The sequence below is a fragment of the Trifolium pratense genome, linkage group LG3, assembly GCF_020283565.1.
Source record: "Trifolium pratense cultivar HEN17-A07 linkage group LG3, ARS_RC_1.1, whole genome shotgun sequence".
Taxonomy (NCBI): Eukaryota; Viridiplantae; Streptophyta; class Magnoliopsida; order Fabales; family Fabaceae; genus Trifolium; species Trifolium pratense.
In genome coordinates, this window is record NC_060061.1 from 39227096 (window position 1) to 39245132 (window position 18037).

The 18037-nt window shown below is 29.9% G+C and overlaps 2 protein-coding genes and 8 non-coding genes across 10 annotated transcripts; 1 reads left to right on the forward strand and 9 right to left on the reverse strand.

Moving 5' to 3' along the window:
* Positions 1–1117: 1117 nt before the first annotated feature.
* On the forward strand, positions 1118–2012 carry LOC123917345. The gene is made up of 2 exons (XM_045969037.1): positions 1118–1462; positions 1545–2012. The coding sequence occupies exons 1-2, from the start codon at positions 1282–1284 to the stop codon at positions 1787–1789; spliced, it is 426 nt and encodes a 141-aa protein (XP_045824993.1). The 5' UTR covers positions 1118–1281; the 3' UTR covers positions 1790–2012.
* A 7040-nt stretch (positions 2013–9052) lies between these two features.
* On the reverse strand, positions 9053–9149 carry LOC123919195. The gene has a single exon (XR_006813107.1). It is a non-coding gene; the product is annotated as a small nucleolar RNA Z103 (small nucleolar RNA).
* Positions 9150–9274: 125 nt separating this feature from the next.
* LOC123919193 lies at positions 9275–9373 on the reverse strand. Its single transcript, XR_006813105.1, has one exon. It is a non-coding gene; the product is annotated as a small nucleolar RNA Z103 (small nucleolar RNA).
* Positions 9374–9536: 163 nt separating this feature from the next.
* On the reverse strand, positions 9537–9606 carry LOC123919206. The gene has a single exon (XR_006813117.1). It is a non-coding gene; the product is annotated as a small nucleolar RNA snoZ7/snoR77 (small nucleolar RNA).
* A 155-nt stretch (positions 9607–9761) lies between these two features.
* LOC123919227 lies at positions 9762–9845 on the reverse strand. The gene has a single exon (XR_006813137.1). It is a non-coding gene; the product is annotated as a small nucleolar RNA snoR77Y (small nucleolar RNA).
* Positions 9846–9886: 41 nt separating this feature from the next.
* On the reverse strand, positions 9887–10021 carry LOC123919247. Its single transcript, XR_006813155.1, has one exon. It is a non-coding gene; the product is annotated as a small nucleolar RNA snoR2/U65 (small nucleolar RNA).
* Positions 10022–11224: 1203 nt separating this feature from the next.
* Positions 11225–11310, reverse strand: LOC123919226. Its single transcript, XR_006813136.1, has one exon. It is a non-coding gene; the product is annotated as a small nucleolar RNA snoR77Y (small nucleolar RNA).
* Positions 11311–11490: 180 nt separating this feature from the next.
* On the reverse strand, positions 11491–11579 carry LOC123919228. The gene has a single exon (XR_006813138.1). It is a non-coding gene; the product is annotated as a small nucleolar RNA snoR77Y (small nucleolar RNA).
* Positions 11580–11625: 46 nt separating this feature from the next.
* Positions 11626–11787, reverse strand: LOC123919245. The gene has a single exon (XR_006813154.1). It is a non-coding gene; the product is annotated as a small nucleolar RNA snoR2/U65 (small nucleolar RNA).
* Positions 11788–13686: 1899 nt separating this feature from the next.
* LOC123916374 (NDR1/HIN1-like protein 6) lies at positions 13687–15328 on the reverse strand. Its single transcript, XM_045967824.1, has one exon. It carries the CDS (start codon positions 14763–14765, stop codon positions 13986–13988), a length of 780 nt encoding a protein of 259 aa, XP_045823780.1. The 5' UTR covers positions 14766–15328; the 3' UTR covers positions 13687–13985.
* Between the last annotated feature and the right edge of the window lie 2709 nt (positions 15329–18037).

Here is an 18037-nt window from a genome sequence, read left to right on the forward strand (position 1 = left end):
AGTTCAAAGGATAAAAATCATAAAAATTGCCCGCCCCAATGAGAAGCAGCCACGTGGCCTGCTTTATCCACAAGATGTTCTCTCTCCGCGTGAAACATTTAACCAGATGCATCTTCCGCGCGTGTTGTGCACGCGCCAGACAGGCCAAATAAAAACGCGCCACGTGGCTGCTGAAGCAGGTTTCAACTGTGTTGAAAATTTTCATCATCTCTCTCTGCCATATCAGATTCAACACTTGCTTGCAATGGTTTCAACAGACTTTTGCATATTCAACACAATGGATTCAACACCATTGTGGGTAAGAGATTGACAATTCGAAAGTTATTAAATATGGTGTGAGTTTATCTCTCTCAACCGGTTCAGGTGAAAGGAAAGGGTGATCAATTTGAGGGGACCTAGGGCATAAAACAAATCGAATTTCAATGGAGTGGTAACCTGACCTAGGACGTCGATCTAGAGTTAACGTAAATTTCACTCACTACATTTAAATTTTATAATTAGTACTCCTTCCGTTCTAATATGTAAGATCTACTTTGACTAAATATATTATTCATTTATCTTATTTTGACTGCATTTTTTTTAATAACATATGCATGTAATTGTAAACATTATCATATGAGATCCTGTTTGATTTATTTTGATGAGTATTTTAAAAATATTAAGTTTTTATAATTTTTCCAAATAGACAATTTAAGATATTACTCCCTCCGTCCCATTTTATAAGAGCTGGTTTGACTAAATGATACTGTTCACTTATATTGATTTGACCATATTTTTTAATAATATATAAATATAAATATTACCATAAGATCTTGTTTGATTTATTTTGATGAGTATTTTCAAAATATCAAGTTTTTATAATTTTTACTAATAGACAATTGAAGATATTAATGATCAAAATTGTGTGTTGAAATATATACAATATTCAAAATAGTTCTTATATTGAAGGAGTGAGTAGTTATCAAAATTGTACATTGACGTATGTACACGGATCAATTAGGTTTATATTTTGGAATAGTAGTATTGGAGAGACAAATACTATAATAACATTGGAAACCCAAACAAAAGTCGACATAACACTTTGCAACGTCTAAAAACCCAATTCAATGATGTTTTGTAACTTTTGTTTTCCCTCCCTCCCTCTTTTTCTGCCTTGTGTTTCCACTTCCATCACCTCACTCTTTATTTAATTATTATTATTATTATTAATTTTTAGTATATTTAATTCTATGAGCGTTTTTGAAACAAAAGAAGTGGAACAATCAAACACAAACTGCTTAAATGGAATTAGAGCAAGCAAAGGAAGAGTTAGAGATTCTTGAAACCCTTTATCCAAATCAACATCACTATCTTAAACATGAACTTAGATCTTTAATCACTCAACTTCAAAATACTACTACTCATTCCTATTCCCACCCCCTTCCACAATACAACACCTCCCATCTTTTCTTAGACACTGAAGGTTCATTTTTCTTCCCCTTTTTCATATTCTTCTTGTTGTACTATTATATATAGTTTTTGATGTTTTTTTCTATGTATTGCAGAATCAACCAACTTGGAACAAACAAAGAAGATTCAACTTGTTTTACCAGAAAGAGAAGTAGTGGAGAAAGAGAAGAAGGGTGCTAAAAGTTCTGATCTTGAATCTCCAAAGAGTTTTGTCATGAAACATTATCCAAGTTCAAAGAAGAACAAGAGAAAAGATAGGGTTGATTTGGTTCTTGAAAGGGCAGAAAATTGTCTCAAAAAAATTCGACTTTTCAAAAAAACCTTATTTTCTTCTTCTTGATTTTACTAACATTTTAGTGTTGTTAATTGTTAGTATTATGTTTAATTTAATGGATATTAGCACTAAATAGGTTAATATATTTTTTTAGTTTTTTTTTCTTCTTGCAAAAGACAAATGAAGATGTCAATTTTGTTCATGTGAATGCTGAAAAGGAGCAACATTAACAATGGTTTATGGTTCATATCTATGTTGCAGAAAATACTTACTTTATGAAAAAGACAAAATTGGAGCGTTTTTTTTTAAAAAAAATAAAAAGTTCCTTTTTTTGTTAGGTGAACTATAATGGAAGAATCAGAGGGGTTAGTTTTAGCCTTTATTAAACTAAATGCTGATCTGTTCTGTTCCTTTATGATACATTGGTTTGGTTGTTCAATTAATCTAAAAAATAATTTTTGCTTATAAATAAAACATGAGGGAGTAGATAGTTGGATTAAGTATACATGATTTGGATTTTGCATTACTTTCTACGTTATTTATATGTTATGACAAAAAAAAATACTATATGCACTGAGATTGACTCTATGGTCTATGCATCTTAGTTGTTGACTTAAAATTCAACTGTTGAAAACATCTGCAAGGTGTACAATACAAAATCAGATTCCCCAAAATCCAATTGTTTTACTAATTTATTCTTTTACCAACAATCAATTAGTCCAAGTGATAAGAGTTTTAGTTCCCTTAAACATGTGGTTAGATTTTCTATTTTTAGTTCATGCGTATGGAGAAAATTCGGTTGGAAGGGGAAAATCCACGTTGTGTGCCCCACAGCTTTCCCGACAATAATTCGTCATTGCTAATGATAATGGAAACTTCATACCAATATTATGGTTTAAAAAAAAAGTGTTTAACTTTATAGTCTCACATTGTCTCAAATAAGATTATAGACTTAACTCCGGTAAGAGTGATTTCCACAATCTTTTTGTTTAGCTTCAAATTTGTGATAATAGAATTTGTTTTATTTTACCCTACAAAAAAAGAGGAATTTGTTTTTATTTTTAATCATTGTAAGTTTGTAACATTTGTTTAGGTTAGAATTGATCCATGTCATTTGATTTTGGTCTCTCAAATATAAATTATTTAAGGAATAAGGATTACAATAAATGGCACAAAGTAAAAAAAGTTGAATACTCTTAAGGATTAAATAAAAGACGTATGAATGTCTGATAGCTAAAATAAAATAGAATGAAATAAAAAAAAAATAGTATATTTCACGTTTAAATAGAATGAAATAAAAGATAGCATGTTTGTTTCAATAGAAAAATGTTATGTTCCATTTTCCTTAATTTATGAACAATGAACAAATGGTTCTCTATAGAAGCTATAAGAATTTTATAGATAACAGAGAAACGAAAAGGTAGCAGAAAACAAAGGAAATAACAGATATCTTCATCCTATTTATCATTATTTTGTTTTCTTGTATTATTTCAGGCATAAAAATATAACAATTTTGATCTTATTTCAAATTGGATAATTTTAATTCCCTATTTTAGAAATTTTGATTAACTCATTATATTTATTGAAAATGTGTAAACATAAGATATGTGAAAGATAAAAAATTTAAAATTAAAATCTCATAACAATATACATATCATGAATTAAAACACAAAGACATGCTAACTCTGTAAACCTGATAAAAGCATAACCACCTCATTTATCTTCGAATAATTCAAAGAGTCTATCATCAAAATTAAGATGTCTTAAATGAATAGGCTTTTCATCAAAATAAACTCCAATAGCGCTTCCTTCTCGACAGCAGAAAGAAATATTCATTCGGACTTTTGGGTCTCGCCTCATGTCACTACGATCCATCAAAGAAAATACAAAAGTACATCTTCTTTTAATCCAAAATCAAAATAAGAATTTTGAAATACTACCAAGATGACACCCAAGTAAGTAACATTTGTCCTTTGTGCACATTGGTATCCTCGAGTATGGTTGAGATAAATGACCGTCTAGAGCAACGATGTTTTTTTTAGTAATATGTATATAAATAAAATATAAAATATACGAAGAATAAAATATTTAAAAAAAGAAGAAAAAGTAATTAATGTTTTTGATGTTTCTTGTTTAAGCATTGAGAATAATATGTTTAAATAATTTAAAAATTTTAGATTTATAATTATAAAATAATACGGATCCCCTAATATAGACCCCAAAAGAAAGGTCCTGCGATGAATCTCATTATATGACCTACTATAACCGGTCACGATATATATAATAATCTTTTTATTTATCAATATTCAACTTATGTACAATTATCTCATGCTTAAAAAGTTGTTCCCCGCTTAAAAAAAATGATAAACTTCAAGTCGAAGATATATCGTTTCCTTTATTATTAATTCAATTCAATTAGCTAAATGGTTTATTGTGTTATTTTCTGGTGTTTGAGAGTAGAGAGACTTGGCTACTGTGCTTCGTTGGTGTTGTGTTGTTTTGATTTGGAGGATTTGTGTCTAAGCTTGTTTTCCCTTTTTGTAGGTAGCCAATTTAGTGGCTTTATGTATTGTCCTGCTAGTGCAGAGTGTTATGACATTGTTGTTATTCAAGTACATTTTGGGATCATAAGTGAGAATAAGACAAGGGTCAACAAGATGATTTGTGTCTTCATGAACAACAACAATTCCTTTATGGTCATGAGGATGCATCAACATAGAAAACATCTTCTTACTTCTATGGTGAAAACACAACTTCACAAACCCAACAAGAAGAAGAAAGATGAAACTTTTTACGATTATATATAGGAGAAATGAAAAGAGATAGAGACGACCCATTTGGTGAAAGAGGAAGAATAAAGGGAAATTGGGAAATGGGTAAGTGAAAACAACAAAGACCGGTAACAAATTAAAGCAAATAAGAGACACTTATATGGATAGAGATTCAATGAGAATGTAGATTTGAACTCGGGATCTCAACCAATGACTTCTTATTGGAACCATAGATGTATGGAAAAACTTCTTTAACCATTTTTTTTAATAAAACTTTTTAACGATGTTTAAGGGCAAAACTATAATTAATTCTTTTAACAATTATGCTTATTTAAATTTATAAGTGACCTTTTGCAATTTAATAGGGATGGTACTCATAAAAAAGTGTCCATAATATTAGGGGTTCCCATTAGGATATATGATTTATATTTTTGTTTAAATCTTTTACTATTTATTTGTTATTTAAAGATTTAAAGATATGATTTAAAAATTTGTAGCTCTATAGAGTCGTATATCTATGAATAATAATGAGAAATAGAATATAAAAGAATATTACAGTATTTTTCATATAACAATATATCTCAGGAGTCTTCTCCATATAAACATAAAAATATATCCAAAAAAATTACGCAATGATACATAATTGATATTAGATAAATAATACATAAATTTAACAAGGGTTAGAATTTTACAATTATTTTCAATATCCAACATATATACAGGGGTTTCGAAGGGTGTTCGGAAGGAGCGACCGCGCATGGCACGAAATTTTTAGTGACACAAATTATATATATTCAAAATAATTACACATAAATAAAAATCAAGCTGGCAAAAATAATTGTGCCGTTAATCCTTTTTGTTAAAATAAAAAATCATATAACTAATATAATACTTTTTAGGATAAACTCATACTATAATTATATGACTTATAAATCCATAAAAATAAAAAAAATAAAAAATATGACTTATCAAATAAAAGGGACTCCAATTTCATAATTTGAATAGATAATTTAAAATCTTAGGGATGGCCCTGCATATATATAATAGATTATCACACGACATTATGAATCTAAACGTCATTTAATAGATGAGAAATTAAGGAGAATGAATTATGTTAAAAATATATTTGTGCATGTAGTTGGTTGTGTTTTTTATTATTGATATGCATGAATCTAAAATTCATATTTAATACATGAGAATGAGAGAAAATTAAATTTATATGATTTACTAATATTTAAACTTTTTTGTACAAAAAAAAAACTAATATTTAAAATTTAATTATTATTACTTTAATTTAAACTTCATAATATATTGGTGGTTTGTAATGCATGTAGTTTGGTAATTGAGATGCATGACTTCAAGAGTCATATATAACATTTCCTATGTTCTTTTTTAAGTGTCGTTTGACTACATATTTAGCGTTCATATTTAACTATCGTTTTAATATTTTAATGATAGCATGATAAGATTCATCAAATATACTTTTTGTCAATTATTCTTATTTTTTCAATAAAACTAATTAATGCTATACCATATTTTTGGGTACATAACATATTAAATTTATTGGAAAGAGAAAATGTATGCAAAAAAAAAAAGAGTTTATTGGTGGACTAAAACAATGGTATCAAGCGAAGAAAACACATTTCGCTAATTTGGTTTTACTATTCTAAAACGACACTAAAAAAGGAACGGAGAGTACATGAAAAAGAGGAAAAATCAAGTGCATATTATTTATCTAATATTCATTTTTAAAATTTAAAATCATTGTATTTTTTTTTTTACCATTTTCTTTAATTAAGATTTGTAATACTAAAATGGCTTAAATATGAAAACGGTCCCTGCAATTACGGCTTGTTTTGATTTTAGCCCCCGCAAAAAAAAGTTTGATTTTAGTCCTTGCAAAATATCAAAACATTTAAAAATGTCCTTGAAGTGAATTTTTGACTGACATGTCAAGTAGTTGATGATTTGGCAAATACTAACTAAGATTTTCGATTACGTGGAATTAACATGTCATTTTCAGGTATAAAAAAATAAAAAAAATAACATGTCAGATTTTAAAAAACAAAACAAAATAAATTGAAAAATAGAAATAGAAAGTTAATAAACTTACAAACAAAAAAAGTTAATATATTAGATTTAAAAAAAAAAACAAATCATCAAAATAGAATAAAGAAATCATGCAAAGAAGAAAAATACAGTTTCTATTCATCTTCAAACCGCAGAGGGGTTAATAGGGGTTAATTGAAATTGAAAGTTAGGGTAAGAAAGAGTTTTTGTTCATCTTCAAATCGCAAAGTTCTTATGTTGTTTGTTTTTGTTCATCTTCCTCAATTTCATGTTCGTAATTTCGTTTTCTACTGTTGGCTTTGTACATCACCATGGGTATTTGACACCCACACATAGGAAGCTTTTATGCAACAAAAACTGAAGAAGACGAACCATCTTTGCTACTCGACATCTTCTTTCTTCTTTGCGTGATTTGTCCTTCAATCGTAACTTTGATTCAGGAATCCTAATTTTAGCCTTTTCTTCTTTGCGTTTTTTCTTCTATGCGTTTTTCTTCTTTATGTGATTTCTTTTTTTCTATTTTGATACATTTTTTTTTAAATATATTTTTAAATCTAATATATTAACTTTTTTTAAAGTATATTGGCTTTCTATTTCTATTTTTAAATTATTTTTTTTATAAATCTAAAATGTTATTTTCCATCTTTAATATTTAAATGAAAATGACATGTTAATTCGACGTCATAAAAAATCCTAGTCAACATCTGCCAAATCATCAATTACTTGACATGTCAACCAAAAATTCGCCTCAAAGACCTTTTTAAAAGTTTTGATATTTTGCAAAGACTAAAATCAATTTTGTCTTGCAGGAACTAAAATTAAAACAAACCGTAAATACAGAAACCGTTTTCATATTTATGCCTACTAAAATTTAAAGTAAAATTCTTAATCAGGAGATCCCAAAACTTAAACAATTACTTAATATTCAACAACGGCCAGAAATGCACACTTATCCACATGATTTGTCAAACAACGATAGTCGAGGCTAGATTTTTTAGGTCACAATATTTGACCTCGATCACTTTTATTTACACGTTAATCAAAATCCAATAATTTGTGTTTAACACTCTTTAGACGGGTTAACAAACATACATCCGAGACACACAATTTCTTCTTTGCTGTAATCGCTTGCTTGAAGAAAAGAAAGGAAGCACAGTCACTATTGAGGTATTAAGTGAATCATAGACTAACTTACAAGTTTAACAAGAGAGGTCACCATTCATTTAATATTGGCCAAAACACCAAAAATCTTAGGGCCGACTCTCTTCATGCACATATACAACTCGACAGCTAGCACTCCTAGCCAAAATAGTACAATACTTATCTCAATACCTCCCTCCCAATGCATAACAGTCCCAAAATTGAAGCTTGACTTCTTGATATAATGCTGCCTGTGTGCTTCCAAGTACACAAATGATATAAAAGGCTAAGCACCAACACCACTAGATTGCTAAGCACCCAAGACATTCTGCAAAAATATAACCAAGGCAAGGAGCGACGAGACATTACACCTACAACCTACCTCCATCAATGCACTATACCAGCTAACCAACGCTATTGATATTGAACAAATTACCAGAATTACACCAAGGCATACCCTTGGGTTTAAACACCATTGAGAAACCAATTAAAAATGGAGCCATCCGAATAAGCTATGAGCAACTTTAATGGCTTATCTTCTAAAAAATTTAGGATCAGAGTTCACTAGATCAGATCAATAGATAACAAATGTCATTACTTCAGGTGGAATAAGTGTCGTTTATAAGTTATATTTTCTTCCAACAAGTAACAACTCAATTAAACCTCTAAGTTGATCTGTACTAAGACACAATAAATTATCTCACTGCAATTTTGGTTTGAAAATTAAGCAGAAAAAAAAAATCATAAATTGAAGACAGTAATTATTCAATTTTACAGATTTGGTTAGAAGTAATTATAACCTATACAAACAATAAATGTTGTGTTCTTACAGATGTTGAGCAATTATTTTGATAGTAAACTACTAATATAAAACCAGTTAGGTTCTAGAAATGAGCAAGATTGAATATGATAAATGTAAAAGACAAGCCAAACTTGCTATCCACACAGAAAGTAGTGCAAGCATTAAACATCTGTTTATTGATATCTGGAGAATACATTCTCTAAGTAGTAGGATATACTCATTGCTAAAATTAAGAATTCTAGTGTCATATACCCTTTACTTGTTCTCCAAGAATAATTATATGACCAATTGAACCATAAAAAATTATCAGAAATTTACAACAACCAAGTATAAAACACATAAAAGTTAGCCAATTCTATGTGCACAAGTAAGACATTTCCAGCATCATTTGCATGCTAATTTATACCAGTAGATACATAAATCACCATAATAAATCAAACGAGGAACAACTGACTTAATGATCAAACAAAGTCAACATGTGCATGGTGCTAGAGAAATGTTTGCTTGTACACGTTAATGACGTAACAACTAATTTAGATTGTAAAGATGGATCAGATTATTTGGCTTGATTTCTCTAATGAGAAACAAAATTCGCACAGATATTTCAGCTTCGATCATCTGGGGAAATTATCTTCACATCCATCTTAAAATACAATCATATAATAAGCAATCAAATAAATACACATAAGGCAGTAAATACTCACTCACAAAACAGAACATTCAAACATTTAAATATTTTATCATAAATATACAATTTAAGAATGCAAATTGGATCAGATTATTTGGCTTGATTTCTCAAAAAAGAGAAACAAATTTCGCACAGTTATTTCAGCTTCGATCATCTGGGGAAATAATCATCACATCCAAGTCACAATGAAAATTATGATATGATTATAGCATTAACAACACCTATAACAGATTAATATGTTCACAAATTATACATATATTATTAAAACATGGAAAATAAAGAAAAGAAACACTTCATAATTCAAATCAAAAATATCAATATTTGTATAGGTTTTAATTAGTTCTAGAACAGAAATTTTCATCAAAGAATAGCTATTCAGACGGTAATTCCAATTCAATCTAATCCTCATCAGCTTCACTGAAAAGACACCAGCAATATTATGAAGACAAAAACTTATGTATAACCTCAAACAAATTCTAAATATTGAAAGTACACCAACTAATACAAGAATTTATACATGATAATCCTTCCTATGTATTTTTTAAAAAATGTGGCTGGAAAAAAAAATTGAAGCCTCAGTACCACAGCCAAGAAATTTACATCAAAGTTATTCAGACGGTAATTCCAATTCAATTTTGTCATCATAGGCTTCACTAAAACACCAAACACCAAAAAAAAAACTAATTATATAGAAATGTAATCGCAAAAATCGGCTCTGCATAATCATAGTATATAAGATTCACAGATTCCTATCAAAATGCGAAACAAATGACAAGCACTCTTGATTTAGGTCCAATATATAGCTACCAGAGACGTGGCATCAGACCAAACTATAAAAACAAAACATTCACAACAATAAGATCCAAAAACTAATATTCTTGAACTGTTTAACTAACATGGATCAACGAAATTGAGATGTGTGTGCTTCCAAGTACTTAAATGGTAGAAAAGGAAAAATACCAATACCACTAGATTGCAAAGAGCCGAAGACAATTCCGCAAAAATAGAACCAAGGGAAGGAACGACAAGACACATTACACTTACAACAACACTACTGATACTGCACAAAAAACCAGAATTACCACATCTGAAATATCAGCAAGGAAGGCCCTGAAGTTTAAACACAACCGAGAAACTAGATAAATATTGAGCCATCCGAGCAAGTTATGAGAAACAATATGTAGATAACAAAGGTCATTAATAATAGAACCAAGATTAGAGATGTTTTTTACTATAAGCAAAATATTAGTATAACAAAACTTCTTAGTTTTGTCCTAAATTAACCCTTAAAAATTTCACTATGTTTTTGCTAAATCAAACCAACTTTGATCATTCCTTATACAAATACCAATTCACACCTTGTTACACAAATTTGAAAACAAAACATCAATGTTGCATTTATTGAACTTACATGTGCAAGGCTTAGTCCACACAAAGAATGGGGAGTCCAAATGTACTAACATGTAAGCTAAGCTCCAAACATGTTGATCATTTTAGCTCTTGAGCAAATTGCATGCTCTCTTCCACCCCATTTGATTTGTCTAGATAACATCATCCCAAATTTAATTGTTTCTTCGATTCTAAAGACTCGACGTCATGAAACTAAGCAAGCCTTGTTTGTAAGTTAGTTTGTCAATTATATTTTCTTCCAACAACTCTATTGAATAAGTTATGTACACTTTTTTTTTCTTTGCAAGAAATATATAATCTTTTTACATTCAATTGCTAAGAATAAAAAAAATAAAAAAAGTAGATAACCTTTTTTCTCTGATTATTATTCATCCATTCATCAACTTCTATAGAATATGTAAACACAATCTGAGGTACTATCTGAAATTTTGAATGACTTTTTATTAATTGTATTAGGAAAGTGACATTCAATAGGTCAAGTTAGTTTTCTAAGAGGGAAATCACAACACATGATTCTGAAATCACCAAATAGATCAATGTACTAAGAAAAAACAAAAAACAAATTATCTCACTGCAATTTTGGTTTGGAAATTAGGCAAAAAAAACAAAACAATCATAAATTGAAGCCTCAGTTACAGCCAGAAATTTTCATCAAAGAATAGCTATTCAGACGGTAATTCCAATTCAATCTAATCCTCATCGGCTTCACTAAAAAAACACCACCAATATTATAGAAAACAAAAAAACTTATCAAAGTATCACAATTTGTTATTGTATATTCTTTCAAAACATTGTCACAAAACTTATGTATAATCTCAAATAAGTCAATCCAAACAAATTCTAAATATTGAAACTACAACAACTAATACATAAAAAAATAAAAAATTTGAAGCCTCAGTACCACAGCCAAGAAATTTACATCAAAGATATGATATTCAGACGGTAATTCCAAATCAATTTTGTCATCATTAGCTTCACTAAAACAACACCAAACACCAAAAAATAAAAACTAATTATATAGAAATGTAATCACACAAATCGGCTCTGCATAATCATAGTATATAAGATTCACAGATTCCTATCAAAATGCGAAACAAATGAAAAAAGCACTCTTGATTTAGGTCCAATCATAGCATCTCTGGTCAGAGCTAATATATAGCTACCAGAGACGTGGCATCAGACCAAACTATAAAAAAACATTCACAACAATAAGATTCAGAAACTAACATTCTTGAGGTATCTAACTAACATGGATCAAAGAAAAAAATTGTTTTAAAATAATGTAATTTTTTACTCTCCAATGCAATATATCTTCAACTGTGAGAAGATGGAAGAGAGAATTAGGGTTTCTGCTACTCTTGAGCATTGCCTTCGTATTTATTTATAGTAGTTGTATTAGGGTTTAGGCTTGGGCTTCTATTTTGGAGTTAAAATGTTGAGAATGTCTTTTCGCACCCTCTTACTTTCTCGTGCAGCCCCTAAATTATTAATCTAAGGGTCCGTTTGGTAAAAATAAGCTATAAGCTAGCTGATAGCTGATAAGCTAGCTGATAGCTGAAAAGCTAGCTTATAGCTGATAGCTGAAAAGCTAGCTTATTGAAATTAAAGTGTTTGGTAAAATTAGCTTTTAAAGTGGTTATTGAATATAAAATTACATAATTGATAGTGGGTAGTTTATTTTTTAGAGTGGGTAGTTATTAAATTAAAGGGTAAAAATGGAATAAAGTGTAAAAAGCTATAAGCTCAAATGCTACTTGAAATAGCATCTGAAAAAAAGCTATAAGCTAGTACAAAAAGCTTGTTACCAAACACCTCTAATTTTTTGAAACAAGCTTATAAGCTCATATAATAAGCTATAAGCTAGCTTATTTGTGTTACCAAACAGAGCCTAAAGTTAAAGCATTGCAAAAATGCAAAATTTGGTAAAATACGGTTTGCATACTAGAGTTAGAACATTGTTCGAACTAAAATGAAAAATATTATCATTGGTCAGAATTTTGGTTATTTTATTTTATATAAATTGAAATATTTTCTTCATTTTCTATTTTTCATCTTCCTCTCGTCTCTCAATTATTTTCTTCTATTTTTAGTATTTTTTTAGAAAAGTTTATCAGTTGGTGAGGGAAGGGAAGTGAGACATTGTGTCGACATTCTCATTCTAGAATGTGAAACGCGTTCTAACCCTAAAATGTAAGGGGTATTTTTAGAAAGTTTGTGGGCTCGAGAAAAAGTAAAGAGGCACGGAAAAAAAAATCACTTAAACAACTTTTTTTTATGTGTGTATAATTTTTAAAAACCGGACTAGAGATCGAATCCATATATCTATCGACATTTAACCGTTACTGAGAATAAGGTATAAGACTTATAAGTCATGACAAAAACATTTTGACCACAATTTGATATATCTATGGACACAAAAAGAAATTATTTGAGATTTTTAACCCTTATTTTGTTTAGTTCGTCAAAAGAAGAAAAAAAAAACCTTATTTTGCTTAGGATTTTTTTAGTAGCATAGTGGCCAAAAAATTTATCTAAAGATGAATAAGTGGAGTGTCGGCGGCTCCGGCACCTTAATTTCTTTTTATAGTCATTTTGTTTAGGATTTTAACTTCTAAGAGCATAGCATAACAAGTCCATAAATAAATAACACGTCCATCCGTATAACAAGTTCATTCATCATTGCATAGCACAAGAATTTAGAAATGATTAATCAGGTAACAATTGAACACTCCAGTTGCTTTATGTCCTTGAATTTTACTTGTTTGTGTTGGAAATTCAAGTCTTTCTTAGTAGTAAGTAAGATATCACAACACTTGAAAATTTAAGTGTGGGGGGTAACATAAAAGAACACAAGTTGCAGATGTTTGAGTCCCTGAATCAATTGAATTATTTAGTCCGAGGTTTGATTCTTGGCCAAAAATATATGTTAAGAGAGATCATTCCCTTAAATGAATCTTAGTTAACTCTACGGATTAATATCCACACAGGACTAACTTGGTATACCAAAACAAGGTTATATAGTCTAAGTATTGCTTTGTTGTGTGTTTATAGAGTGTGTAGATAAAACTAACAATACTTGAGATTGAACAAATAGTATATATCATAGCTAATCATAATTTGAGCGAGAAGTAGCTCAAAGAATAGAATCAAAGTACAAGACAAACTGTATATATCTCAAAGGGCTGATGGAACACCTAATCCTCCATCCCTTTGTTATTAAAATTCCAAATCATTATAATATTATTACAACTATGACACATATTCTACTAATTAACTAGGTAAAAATAAATGGATTTGTAATCACAACCCTGTGACTGCACGCAGTCGGCCACATGAACCGGCTAACCGGATGTGGCTACACAATCCATATCCCAAATGAATTTATAGCTTAAGCCTGAACTTACAACTACTATTTGAAATGCTAATATCATTATCAGCACCAAGGCTATTCACCACAAGTTTGCACCTAACATGAAATTTGACTCTAAAGATCTTCAACTTACCAAGCTTAACTCTCACATTCTGATTAACCTTAATATCAAGGGGGATATTACCTGCCTCTGCAATCTGCTGCTGCAGTGTATTTACTAAACCAGTTGCATCCTGTGTTTGACCTGTTAAAGGCAGATTAAGTACGGTTGTATTTCGATGACCCTGATAGAATATCGGCAAAGACCCTTCACACAGTTCTGTTTCTTTATACCAAGCACTTATATGGCTTCCATTTACATAGTATATTCCAATCTTCTTATTCGGGTTTCTAGCAGTTACTGTCACATCGAACGTAACAAACAGATTGTTGTTATCAGTAAGATTGAACTGTGTTATTCTGAGTCTGTCAACTGAATATTTAGGAAGCTTTGGTCTAAAAGCAAGGTAGAGTGTTCCAACGGAGATGGAAATTGCAATTATAAGAATCAGCAATATGCTGATGGTACAACAGATGAACCTGCAGCAGCAACTTCTTCTTTTCTTCTTTGGTGGATCATAGGTATGCCTCACTGGAAAGGGGCGTTTAGGAAGAGGTGGATTGAAATACTTGTGTTGCAAAGGATCGCGTCTATCGGATTTTGAAGTGTTTCGAGGATACAAAGGAATTGTTGGTTTGGTTTGTGCCTCCAATTCATTATCAGGGTGAATTCTCTGATGATCTGTCATCATTTTTTGTTATCAGAAAATGTTGCTCAAGAAGTTAATGTGATCATTTCAAATGTTTGACACAGTTTGTTTTTATATAGGTGGATCAATGGTGTGTACAAAGAAAGCAGGTGGGAACATGCATACGTATAGGAGGAGCAGGTCATTGCATATATGAAGGCTTTTGTTTTTAGTCTTAGCCCTCGAATTATCAGGGGCAGGGGACTTGGTAATCTTGAATTTGACGAAGAGTTAAGTAAAGTCTAGTTAAAGATTATTTTATCAATAGAAGGGGCCCGGATGATCCGGAGTTAAGCCTAGAGGTAAGTAAGTCTATCCAATATTCCAATAGAGCTATGCTATTTGGTACGGGAACAAAGCATAACGAAACAGGCGATGGATAGAAAATAGCTATTATACTTATTTTTAATATAACAAATACAACCCGAAATTGGCTTTTGGAGGAAAACATGGGATGTGGTTAGTGTTTTTCTTACCTTTTGTAGATTTAGCATTCGTACCAAACGATATTTTCCATTCCAATATTTGATAATTCAAACTCGATACTCATTCTCGTGTACAATTTGACCTTAACTGAAACTAATTTACCACTTGCATATATGATAGCTTGAACTTCCCATGTTTGACTTGGAATGGTTAAAACTTAAAAGGCAATCATCACTATCAGCTTCAGTTTTGTATGGATCATCAATCACGTGGCAAATATTTAAAAGTTGATTCACTATATTACTAATGAAATATGGAAATGTCTTCGAACAAACTAATACATTTAATTATTTAAATATTATTAGTTGGGAACAAAAAAATACCAATATTATATAAACTAATGAATTTAAGAGAATTGTGGTGTTTCTTTCGTGCCAATGAGTTTGCTGATTTCAGTGTTTCTTTCTCGCGCTCGTGGTGCTTAGCCCCGTTAAATGACCATCCCTCGATCTGGCTTTTGATTAGGGCTAGGTCGCTTTCCACACTAGGATTTGTCCATTCAAATATTCGTATCATTCCTTGATTTCAGACTACTTAGCTTGAAAAAGTCATATCGCTTGCTAGAAAAGATAAGGAACCAACTAGAAACTTTTAAAAGATAAGGGGTCAACTTGAAACCTAAAATAAAGATAAGGGACCAAAAATGCAATTAAGTCTTTAATAAACTAATTAGGTGATTGTAAAAGCAATGCTTCTCAAATCATTTTAATTGACATTTTCTTTTTGGTTTCATCAATTGACTTGTTATACGAAAGACAAGAAAAGAAAAAAAGAAACAATAAAATGAATAACAAACACCAAATTGCTTGTCAAAAGAAAGAAAAAAAACACACACACACACCAAATTGTTCAATTTCTATGCATTGGATAGAGTCATTCTCATTAATAAAAGAGAGCAACGGATACAAGTTATATTCTCTGAAAGGAACGAATCAAATCAAATCAAATCATATATAATTAGGAAATGAGTTTAAAACTACAAGTGTCACTATTTCAAACATAAATTAAATTTGAGTAAAAAAAAAACTTAAATCGAAGTGAAAATACATAGTCAATGAAATTGAAAGATACATTTTTTTTATGAAAAAATTTAGAATAAGGTGATGATGCTGAGTCCAAGACAAAAAGAGAAATTAAAATAATTTTTGTTTTTCGATTCTCCCCTCGTATAATAAACTTCTACTATAGTATTGCTCTATAGTAAAAGAGTTATTGCACATTAGTTAAATATAATTTTTTTACACATATCTAATTATATTTTACTATTGTGTTATTTATTTATTTTTACTAGTAATAAAATATTTAATGAAATACGTAGTTGAACATATGGTAGGCTTGTATTTGTTTTTAAATACTCCTACTTCTTTAGAGTCTTATCTTACCTAATCCCTAATTATCTGATCACGAATTTCATCATCTCTCAAGTGTCAAATACAAGCTAGATTACTAAAATATTATCTTCATTGTTAATTTGTCTTTGGAAATCGTCTCCTCTTACTTTTTCCTTTGTTATGCTGAACACTTGCTTTGTTTGAAAAAGCCTAGGGGGTGGTTGAACACCAAAAATAAAATAAATACATCTATATTTTAGTTTTTATCATAAGACACTTAATTATCATGAGTTCGATAAAAATATGGTATTTAATAAAATATTACGACGGTGTTTGATTTATGTAGTTGATTACATGAGAGAAAAACTTTTTTTTTTTACTAAAAATGGTATTCATTCATTCAAATTGAAAATACATAGATTCATTATAAATTCAAAATTGCTAAAAATTGAAAAAGGTGAATCTACAAACAATCTTGAAGCACAATCGCAAGAATCGAAAGAAGCACATGACTATGGAGGAAGACCGACAAATTTGTCACTTCTCTCCCTATACGATAAACATATTACACTCCAATTATTCATTAGTGTGTTATCCCTGTTGGTGACAATAACCTTCGGCGTGTTCTCTTTACACTTAAAAAAATTAAGACACACTTGTAGAGCCCAAGTGAAATTGTCCTCTTTTTCATTAGTTAGAAAAGTTAGCCCAACAAAATACATCTTTCTAGTAAAGGTGACACTGACTATCTTAAGCAACGACATTGTGTACCAGTTGGTTTTATATGTGAAATATCCATCAACAAAATAGTATGAAAAATGTTTAACAATTTCACACAATCAGGATGTGTCCATAAGATATCTTGAATAGTTGTAGACTCACTAATCGTTCTAAAATTTTAATATTATTTGTGATCTTCAAAAAATTTCAACAGTTGTTGCATTTCAAACCTTGTACCCCTAATGAACTTTTTTTTTTTTTGTGCGCATTGAAAACTTGCTTAATTTTATTCGCACTTTCTTTACTTCGATATTTTGAAATCCATATATTCTAGTTGTGACCAAATTCCTTGTCATCTTAACAACAAGCTCCTCCTCTTTCAGTTTTAAACGTCTGACAAGAATATGACTTTCTAACTTCTTTCTCTATCTTATGAATGCACAAAAGAATGAGTTTATAAAACACACTACCTTATATTTGACACCAAATGAGCGTAGAAAATCATCGTGAATGAGAGTATATTGATTTTAGCTAGTGTATAAAATGAGATTGAGTGTAGATAAAAAAAGTGATAATACAAATAGATAATAACTATTGTATAAAATGACTTGTTTCTATAAATAAAAAATTACCTGGTTTGAATTCTACGTTTCGAAATCCACCGATCGAAAAATAATTTCCAAATTGAATTTTGGTTTGAAAAGTAGATTCTCAACCATGTTAAAGGGATAAAATAGA